This window comes from Talpa europaea (genome assembly GCF_964194135.1).
Source record: "Talpa europaea genome assembly, chromosome: 1".
Classification (NCBI taxonomy): domain Eukaryota; kingdom Metazoa; phylum Chordata; class Mammalia; order Eulipotyphla; family Talpidae; genus Talpa; species Talpa europaea.
Genome location: NC_140073.1, coordinates 3,508,255 through 3,518,558, shown reverse-complemented (window position 1 = coordinate 3,518,558; position 10,304 = coordinate 3,508,255). Strand labels below are relative to the sequence as shown.

At 54.0% G+C, this 10,304-nt stretch overlaps 1 protein-coding gene across 1 annotated transcript; it reads left to right on the top strand.

Annotated features, from left to right (window-relative positions):
- The first annotated feature begins 135 nt into the window (after positions 1 to 135).
- Positions 136 to 6,828, top strand: CCS (copper chaperone for superoxide dismutase). The gene is made up of 8 exons (XM_084253467.1): positions 136 to 207; positions 546 to 618; positions 1,848 to 1,985; positions 2,196 to 2,373; positions 2,810 to 2,870; positions 6,205 to 6,282; positions 6,365 to 6,468; positions 6,559 to 6,828. The coding sequence occupies exons 1-8, from the start codon at positions 169 to 171 to the stop codon at positions 6,710 to 6,712; spliced, it is 825 nt and encodes a 274-aa protein (XP_084109593.1). The 5' UTR covers positions 136 to 168; the 3' UTR covers positions 6,713 to 6,828.
- Positions 6,829 to 10,304: the final 3,476 nt, after the last annotated feature.

Genomic DNA, 10,304 nt, shown 5'->3' with positions numbered 1-10,304 from the left:
GGTGCCTTCGGCGCCGCGGGCGGCAGAGGGGGCGGGCCTTGCGTGCGCGCGCACCAGGGGGCGGGGCAAAGGGCGGCTGCCGTGGCTCCGCCTCCCGCGACGCCGCTGGGGTTTGAGCGCCGCGGGACTCCGGCCGCTCCGCTTGCCCCGAGGGCCGCTGGGTCCGGGATGGCGTCGGGCTCGGGGGACAGCGGGACCGCCTGCTCGGTGAGGGTTGGGACCTCACGCGGGAGCCTCGTGAGCAGAGAACCTCGACCCCCGGGGTCACCGTTAACTCGAGGAAGGGGGGAGGGGCGCGCCCCTGGGGCGGGAGTCGGGGGGGGGCCCGCCTTGAAACCCGCGCGGGAGTGGGGAGCGCCTTGGCGTTAAAGTTGGGGGCTGTTGGGCCTGGAATGATGATGGGTGATAATGAAAAAGGCGCTTGAGGAGGGGAAAGGTGGGGGCATTTCCCCAAGCCTTTGGGGTAGTCGTAGGGGAAGTGCTGAAAAGGGGTGACACAAGAGGGGCCCCCGGCTCTCACCCGCCGGTCCCTGCCGCCCTTGTAGCTGGAATTCGCGGTGCAGATGACCTGCCAGAACTGTGTGGACGCCGTGCACAAGTCCCTGAAAGGGGTGGCAGGTAAGAGTTAAACTTTAATTCTCTGGGTGGGGCGGGCAAATCTCTTAAAACAGCCCTAATCCCATTTGACAGATGCAGAAATTGAGCCTCAGAGAGAGCAAGGAATATTCTCAGTCACAAAGACCCAGAGAATAGGCAGAGTCTAGAGGACAGGTCTCAAGCTTGCCCTGCCAGAGCCGGCTGTGACACCTGCCTTGTCTTCATGCCTGTGCTCTGACGCGGAAAGAGTGAGGAGCTGGGCTGAGGAGAGCCCCACCTATAGAGGGCGTTCCCTGGCAAACTGGCAGTTCTTGCTTGGGCAACAGCATGATCTTGACAAAGCCAACAACAGTCCTCGCCAGGTTCCCTCCTAAGCACCTCTTGGTTCTTAAAAGCCAGTTAGCTGGCTCGAGGTGACCTGGCACAAGCGGAGAGATCTGAAAAGGCCCCCAGCAGGACACGGGGGGGACCGCCTGCCTCTGATTCTGCCCAGTGTTCATCCAGACATTCAGCAGATGTGGGCAGACACTGGGGGGCTTTGAGGGATAAGGGTTCACAAGTGGTTCAGGCCCAGGCCCTGCCCACAGGTAGAAGCGAGCACAACCAGCACTGCTCACGGAAGAGCAGTTCCAGGAGGAGAAGATGCAGTGAGAGGGGTTGGAAACAGATGGTGGTGGCCCTTGGCTTGGACAGGGCAGCAGGGTGCATAGTGGGAGGGGCATGTGCTTTAGAGTCAGACTGTTTGGATCCAGACCCCGTCTTTACTGCTTCGTGGCCCTGAGGTCTCACACCTATTAATTTTTGTGCGTGTCTCTTCAGCATTTCAGTGAGCACCATAACAGTGGTGGCCAAGAGAGCACATGCAAAGCACTTTAGAAATGTTTTGGGTACAAAGTGACAGCTCACTAAGTTTTAGAAATTATGAGAGGAAGGGTTTGCACTTTTTGGCTATCGTGAATAATGTGGCTGTTGGTAGCCTGCTTTTATAAAAAACATGTTTAAAGGTTATGTTTTGGAAGTTATTTATAATGCCTGGCACAAGGTAAACTTACCTCAATCATGGGAGCCAAGTGGCATTATCCTCACTTTACATATAAAGAAACAGACTCACAGAGGTGAAAAGCCTTCAGCAGCAAGAAGATAACTTCTGAGTTGGTGAAGATGGGGATGGGGTGTTGCAGTCCGAGTATCTTGCTACTCCTAACACAAGGGTGCCTGCCCTCTGCTGTCCTCTGACTCCCTCTTCCCAGGTATCCAAAGTGTGGAGGTGCAGTTGGAAAACCAGATGGTCCTGGTGCAGACCACCCTGCCCAGCCAGAAGGTGCAGAGCCTTCTAGAAGGAACAGGACGCCAGGCGGTTCTCAAGGGCATGGGCAGCAGCCTGCTGCGTGAGTTACCACTATAGCCTTGGCCTCTCTGGGAGGGATCTGGCCTGGGGCTTGTACAAATCTAACCATAGGATTTGGGCATTGTAGGTTGGACTTGGGCATTGGGGAAGCATGCCCATTATGTGGGGGCACTTTCTATGCCTTTCCCCAGCTGACGAAGGGGTGAAGCTGGGGGAGGTGGTGACCGAGAGTGTGTCTAATATCTTGCAGAGAATCTGGGGGCAGCAGTGGCCATTCTAGGGGAACCTGGCTCCGTGCAGGGGGTGGTGCGTTTCCTACAGCTGACCCCTGAGCGTTGCCTCATCGAGGGGACCATTGATGGCCTGGAGCCTGGGCTGCACGGACTCCATGTCCATCAGTTTGGGGACCTCACGAAGAACTGCAACAGGTAAGTTGTCAGTAACCTCATGGCATCCCATCCTCCCACTTGCATATCCTCTACAAACACACACACACACACACACACACACACAGAGGATGCTCACAAGTATCCCACGAGACATATACATATAGGCCCCGTCTACAAATGGGAAGACTGAGGCTCAAAGAAGTTAAATGACTTGTCAGGGCCCCCAAAGGAGGTCGGTGGAAGAGTGGGAACTTGAGCTGGAAGGCAGGTCCCTGTTTCATGGCAGGGTGGGGGGGTGTCATGTTGTGATGTAATTTGTTGTTTACTCATCCATGTCTCCCCCTGGAAGCTGGCCCACGATGTGCCTGTTTGTTGAGTGAATGAGTGAATGAATGAAGCAAATATAGTTAAGAGAGTGGCTCGTCTGGCCTGAGAGTTTATGTTTGCCTGCTTACCTGCTCTCTCTTCTTCTCAGCTGTGGGGACCACTTTAACCCTGATGGATCCTCTCATGGGGGCCCCCAGGACTCTGACCGGGTAAGTGTCAGACAGGGACTGAGAAAGAACCCCAGGTGTCAGAGGCGGGGCAGGCAGTTCTGGCCCCTTACAGTGTGGTTCCTTTTTGATGGTCTGGAGAAGGTGGTGCTTTTACCTAAACTAGAAACACCTTTCCTGATGCTCTAGCTCCTGGTCCTGGAACTTAGGTTTTCCCCCAAGAATTGTTTCCTGAAGCCAGCAAGTCACACGTGGCCTTCTTGATTTGTGGCTTATCTGAATGCCGCTTGTTCTGCTTTGATTTAAATGGATTCATTTTTTTTACCCTTAGGTAATTTTAGTTATTTTTATTCCTGTATTCCAAAGTAGGGAAACTAGAGCCCTTTATTGGCAGGTCCCTACCTCAGGATCCAGCCATGCCCAAGCCACGGGCAGCCCCCTTCCATCCTGAGGGAAAGCAAATCAAGACATCATTTCAAATAATTAAGGCAGACTGATCTGTGACAAGAAACTTGGTATTGCACAGTGAAGGGAAAACCAGGTGCCATCGGGGATGACAGCTGTACGGTTATCTCCATGAAGGTCTGACGGGATTTCTCGAGTCTGGTCGGGGGCTTGCCTGCCAGGTCTGGGGACCGAGGCCTGCTATCTCTTTGCCACGGGGACTAGCAAATGTTAGAGGTGATAGAGGCTTGCGAACTCCACAGTGTAACTTTGTGGAGGGTAACCCTCTCTCTCGGTGATTGGATGTTCCCTGAGGCCCTGTCCACATAGACCTGGACCATCTCCCCTACTTCCAGGCTGGGGTGTTCCCCCTGCACTGGGAGACTCAGTACCAGGATAGACACTCAGGCTCCTAGTCCTGAGAACTGGGGGCCCCCCATGACTCAAAGGCTTCTTTGGTTTTTATTTTCTGTCTTGAGGAAAGTCTTCAACCTTCTGCCACAAAACATGAAACCGTGGTGTGTATTTCTTAAAGTCTGTAGCTGAGCACTTGGCCTTTGGGCAATGCTGTCATGTTTCTGATGGCAGACGTTGTATCCCCCACCCCATCCCCGCTGGAGAAGCATTTCTGTGGGCCTCTCCTACAGTGCCTTGCTGTGCCTGGTGGATCAGGTATCAGTTGCTGCCCATCCCATTGCTCCAGACATTGGGGGTTGGAGCATTTGTCTTCTCCAGGTTTCTTTCTTAAATTTTTTAAAGAAGTGTTCCTTTATTGTAAGTCTTTTTTTTTTTTTAATATATAGAAGAACTGGGGTGTAGGCCAGAGGTGCAGGCAGGTGAGAGGATTCACCAGAGACAGAGTGGGGAGCGCAATAGATGGATCCTCTGAAATCCGCTGCTCAGGGGAGCAGTGGGCGAGACAGGAGAGGTCTGCTGTGCCATGTGGGTCAGTTCCCTGGCCAGGGATCGAACTCATGTGGCTTCGCAGCAGGAGGGCTGTAGTGATGGTAGTGCTGAGACATAGCTCCTAGGCCACCAGGGAGGCCCTTCTCCCATTTCTGAGGGGTGGGAGTCTCTGGGTGCAGCTTGGCTGGGCCTCTGGCTCAGGTTTCTCACAGGGCCATCTTGGTGTTGGTCAGGGCTGCAGCTGTGTCCAGAGGCAATGACGGGGGGCTGCCTTGGCACCCCTGTTGCCGTTGGCAGGCTCGGGTCCTCGGGCTGTTGGCCAGAGCTACTTCCCTTGCCCACATGCCTCTCCTGGGGGCAGGGCAGGGCGCAGCAGTGGGCTTCCTTCAGGGCAAATAAGGGAGCACGGGAGAGGGGATTCGAGACTGGAGTCATGCAGCCGGTACTGGGGAGAGGAGAAAGCACGGGGTGTGAGTTGAGGGGTGCATACCAGAGGCTGTCTTCTCCAACAGGAGTTAAGTAGGTGGTGGCTGGGAATGGCAGGCTTAGCAGGGGGAGCTCCTCTGCTGTAGGCGATCCAGCCAGGAGCCCATGGCAGCTGAGGGCAGAAGACCACCTGGAGTCTTGGCCTGGGCCTTCTGGGGCAGGGAATCGGGGCTGGAGCTGGCTACCGTATCATCCCCAGGCCCTTGATATAGACACTGGAAGGCTCGAGCAAGAGCTGCATCCCTGAGGCCACCAGCACTAGCTGAGTCCCCTTTGGATTTTAGCATTTGTCTTTCCACATGGGAGTGAATTCATTGTGGGAATTTGTATCCCTTGTGCATATCCCACTGGTCTCTAACTGCCCCTCCCTCCTCCATTCCTTCCCCATCCTTCCTCTTCATACATTTGACTTGGATTGCTCCAAAGCACGAGTAACCGTGGCGTGCCCCTGCCTGTACCCTCCTGGCTCTCCAGTGCCCACAGTGCAGGTTCTGTGCAGCTTCTTGGTGTGATGGTCAAGGTCCCTCAGCCCAGGTCTGCTTGCTGGTGTGTAGGGGAGGGGCGGGGAAGGCTGCCCCCCCCCCAATGCCCTGCTGCTGGGCCACACCTCTGAGCCCCACTGCCAGGCCGCAGCTTCCTCAGCCTGGTCAAAGGCTCTGTCGCCTTCCCCTTTCCAGTCCTTCTGCCATGAAGGCCCGACGTGCAGGAGTCACAGCACGTGCCAGGTGTAAGCACAGCTGTCTCCCTGGGAAGCCAGATGAAGCAGAAGTGGCTCCTGCGGCTGCCCATCAGCCCGTCACGCTGGCACGCACTGCAGCCAGGCCACCAGCCTCCACTGGCAGATGCCTGCTTCTGCCCTGGTCGGGGGCAGTTGGGTTGCACAGACACGTCTCTGGCTCACCAGCAAGTCCCATCACAGGAAACACACTCCCTGTCTTATGAAGGCTGCTTTGCGGTCCCTGGTCTGTCTGACTCCCCACTGCTGTGGGCCCCTCGAGGCTGATTCCCCCACTCAGACCTGGCTCTGGCAGACGTGGCATGGGAGGTGCTCAGCACCTATCAAGATATCTCTGCCTGAGGGGACAGGGCGGGCAGAGCCAGCTTCTGGGTGGCAGGGCAGGTCCTTTGCCCCTGTGTCGCCTCTGTTCCTGGAGGCCGGGCTTAGGGATGTGATGCCGGCTGCTCCGATGGGCAGGAAGCCCAGCCTGGCCAGAGTGAGCCCAGTGGCACTGCAGACTGCCAGGGGCTCAGTCAGCGGGAGGCTGGAGAAATGGGCTTGCAGAGAAGCTGAAGCTGGGCTGGCTTCTGAGGCTGGGATGCGGGCCTGGCAGTGGCATCAAAGGAGGGGCCATCTGGCCCGGTAGGCGTGACTTGCCGGTGCCCTGTCATTCTGCCCAGGGTTTCATTCCAGGGAGGGTATCGGGCCACTCCTTCATGCTACCAGGAGGAAACCGGTACTGTGGGGAAGGGGACTTGGGCTCTGGGAAGGCAGGAGATGGCAGCTGCGCCCCTGTGCTGCCCCAACCCCATCTCATTGCAGCACCGTGGAGACCTGGGGAACGTGTGCGCTGACGCTGCGGGCAGAGCCACCTTCAGGATGGAGGATGAGCAGCTAAAGGTAAGGTGGGAAAGCTGGTGTGTGTGGGGGCGGGGACGGCTCCCACCTGAACCTCTGTCTGAGGCCCAGTCTCCCCTCCAAGGTGTGGGATGTGATTGGCCGAAGCCTGGTGATCGACGAGGGAGAAGATGACCTGGGCCGGGGCAGCCACCCCTTATCCAAGATCACTGGCAACTCTGGGGAGAGGTGAGGAGTGAGCTTTGCCAGCAGCGCGCACAGGCACAGCTCAGGAGGGGCCCGGTGAGTCCCTGGTCTCAACCCTGTGTTCTTCGACAGATTGGCCTGTGGCATCATCGCTCGCTCCTCTGGGCTTTTCCAGAACCCCAAACAGATCTGCTCCTGCGATGGCCTCACCATCTGGGAGGAGCGAGGCCGGCCCATTGCTGGTGAGGGGCGCAAGGAGGCAGCCCAGCCCCCTGCCCACCTCTGAGTGTGGCCTAGGCCTCAGGTCTGGTACTGTCCCCCCAGCTGAGCGCCGGTCCTGGAACAGCTAGCCATAGGGCTGCTGGGGTCACTGTGATATGCTCTTGGCAAATTAAAGTGTCGTTTTCATAGGGAACTTAGTGTTCTGTCCGTGCCTTGCGTCCCTCAACGGGCTTGGTGAACAGTCCCTCGGCTATTGCCCTCCCCATCTTGGGCAACCTTTTGGCTTTGGAGTCAAAGAAAACTAGATTCAAGTCCACTCCTCCCTCTCCCGCTGAGTGCCATGTCCTCTTCCTTGCGGTCACAGCACAGGGCCTTAGGGTCTTATCTCTGTTGGTGGCCCGTCCCCCTCCCCTGGCTGTGGCTGATTGAAACCAAGTGAACACCTGGTGCGTGCAGAGCCTTGTGGTCCCCAGTACCAGACAGATCCAGCTTTCATGGCTCTGTGTGTCTGACTCCACGGGTGCCCTCTCCCCATCTTACCAGCTGATGATCAGAAAAAGTTGGTTGCATGGAGGGGCAACAAGGCAGGTGCCCAGAGGGAACCTCCAAGTTCCTGGAAAATGCCAGACACTCCAGAGTCCTCACTCAGCCTTTGCTGGAGCCAGCTGAGCCTAACCCATGTCTTCCCAATGCGCTCCCCTCCATTAAGAAAATTTTATCTGGCTTGAGTTGATTTCCTTTACTCGAAAGTAAAATAATTAGATTCACCTAATAAGCAAAGTGCTTGACACCAGGCCTGGCACAAGGTAAGTTAAGAGAGCAGTTGCTGTGGCTCGAGACCAAATGGGGCAGACTTGGGGGCTGTTGCCGCCACTGCCCCTCTCACAGGAGTGGCCCATATCCAAGGACGAGTGTATGGGCCGGAGGTTCTGGGAACTCCCCATCTGTTTTGCCCCCACCCCTATCCCCACTGGATTGTTTCAGGCCTTTCTCCCATGACAGTGACAAAGCTGCTTGCTGCCTGCTGGGCCCAGGCTGGTGTTTTCATGGCTAGTTGGTCTCCGCTTAGATGCACTTGGCTTGGCTCCCACTCCCCAGGCCCAGTCTCTTTCCCCTTTCAAGGCTTCTACTCTACCTTTAGACCCAACCTTTGCACCTGCTCTTTCTTGCCAAATACCTGTTAAGCAGTCTTCCAACTCCCTTTGGTGCCTTGGGAACCAAATCCTTTGAAACCTGGGGCCCTGGCTATCTCCCCACCTCTGGGTTACTTCCAGAAGCCACTTGAGCTGTGCCCCACCCCTCACCTCCTCTTACCTTCTTGGGGTGTGGCAGTTGAATTTAACCCTTTGATGGCTAAACTGCACTCTTCAGCACCCTACCACCCTATTTCTGCTCTCAGGGGATCTGCAGGCCAGTTAGCTTTAACCTGAACTCTCAGCTATATGGTTTTCAAACTGCATTTCCAAACCACAGAATCCTGTTCCAACATCTTGAAGCAGAAGTGTAACTGCAGCCAAAGATCTCAACCCTAACCAAGGGCTCCCCAAGAGCCTCGGGGCTCCAGGAGCAGTTTGAAAATCTGCCAAATCAGGTATATTTTTTTTTAAATATCTTTTGCTATTTCTTTTTTTTTTTTTTTAAGATTTATTTATTTATTTATTTATACAAGAACTGGGGTACAGGCCAGATTTGCGGGAGGGTGAGAGGATTCACCAGAGACAGAGCAGGGAACAGAACAGGCAGACTGACCGAAAACATGCTGAGGGGAGCAGCGGGCGAGACAGGAGAGGTCTGCTGGGCCATGTGGGACCCTCGCCGGCTGGCCGGGATCGAACCGGCACCGCAGAGGCTGCGGACAGCTTGGCAACCCAGCGCTCAACCGCTGCGCCACCAGGGAGGTCCCATCCATTCACTTTTAAACATACTTTAGAAGGACATTGTGGGGCCTCCCCGGTGGCGCAGCGGTTGAGCGCTGGGTTGCGAGGGTGCCCGCGGCCTCTGCAGCGCGGGTTTAATCCCCCGCTGCTCCCCGGCCACCGGAGGAGGGTCCCACATGGCGCGCAGACCTCTCCTGCCGCCCGCTGCTCCCCTCAGCAGTGTCCTTTGGTCCTTCTGCCTGCTCTGCTCCCTGCTCTGGCTCTGGTGGATTCTCTCACCCTCCCGCGCTTCTGACTGTACCCAGTGCATGTATAAACAAAACAAACAAACAAGCAAACAAATAAATAAATAAAAACATGCCTCTATTAAAAAAAAAATCTTTAAAAAAAAAGAAAAGAAGGACATTGTAACCATCTCAGCTAGTAACCTATACAGGCTTCTCTCATGTTGCCCCACCGACTATGCAGATTTCTGTATTTTTTACAAAGGAAGGCTCGCAGCTGCCCTGCATCCAGCAAGTCTGTTGGTGCCCTTTCTCCAACAGCTTGTGCTCGCTTTGTGTCATGTCGCATTAAGCAAGTGTAGATGCTAAGTTTTTAGACATGATGTTATAGACACTGAATGAACAATAGCTTATTTTAAACATAATTTTAAAAAAGATTTTATTTACTTATTTAGGCATACAAGAACTGGGGTACAGGCCAGAGGTATGGGTCATGAGACAAGTCACCAGAGACAGAGCAGGGAACAGAACGGGCAGATGGACTGCTGAGGGGAGCAGCAGTCGAGGCAGGAGAGGTCTGTTGTGCCATGTGGGTCACTTCCCTGGTGCTGCAGTGGCTGCTAGTAGCTTCATAGTGAAGAGACTTAACCCTTTGCACCACCAGGGAGGCGCCCCCCCCCCCACCCCGGTGTTTTGATCATGTCATTCCTGTGATTCCAAGTTCGGCAGAAGATAAATGTCCATTTTGTCTCATTTGATAATGATAAGAGCCTAGTACAGCACTTTAAAAATCCAATTCAAAGGTCTTTCAAACATATGTTGTATTGGAATTTTTTATTTTCATGAAAGCACTTCAATACACTTTCAATTTTGTTTTTTATTTTTATCTAAGGAATATATGTACACAGTTTTAAAAATCAAATAGTGGGCCTCCCTGGTGGCCAGAAGTCCAAAATCAGCCTCACTGGGCAGAAATCCAGGTGTCAGGGCAGCCACACTCTCTCCAGAGGCTCTAGGGGAAAATCCACTCCTTGTCACTTCCAGCTTCTCGTGACTGCTGGCATTCCTTGGCTTGTGGCCGCCTCACTTTGATCTTCAAGGTCAGTATTTCCAGATCTTTCTCTGTCCTGTCCTCCCATCACTGTCTCCTATGTGTGTCTATGTGAGTTCGCCCTCTGTCTCCCTTTTCTATCGTGCACATGCTTGCACCCAGGGCTTCCTGGAATAATCCAGGATAATCTCCCCATCTCAAGATGTTTAACTTCGTCACTTCTGCAAAGACCCCTTTTCCAAACAAAGTGATATTACAGGTACCAGGGATTAAGATGTGATATCTTCAAACTATTATAGTGACTTAATAAACCAAAGAAATTTTGGTTTATTGATATTAACTGAGTCAAAAGTCTGCCAAGTAAGTTTGACCAGGCTCTTTCTCTAACTTACAGGAGAGAATTTCTCGCAAATGTTGATTTCTATTAGTTATAAAGAGCTAAGGATTTTCCCTATCAGATTGCTTTATTACAGAAATTGTTTTTTACCAAAACTTGACTCAAAT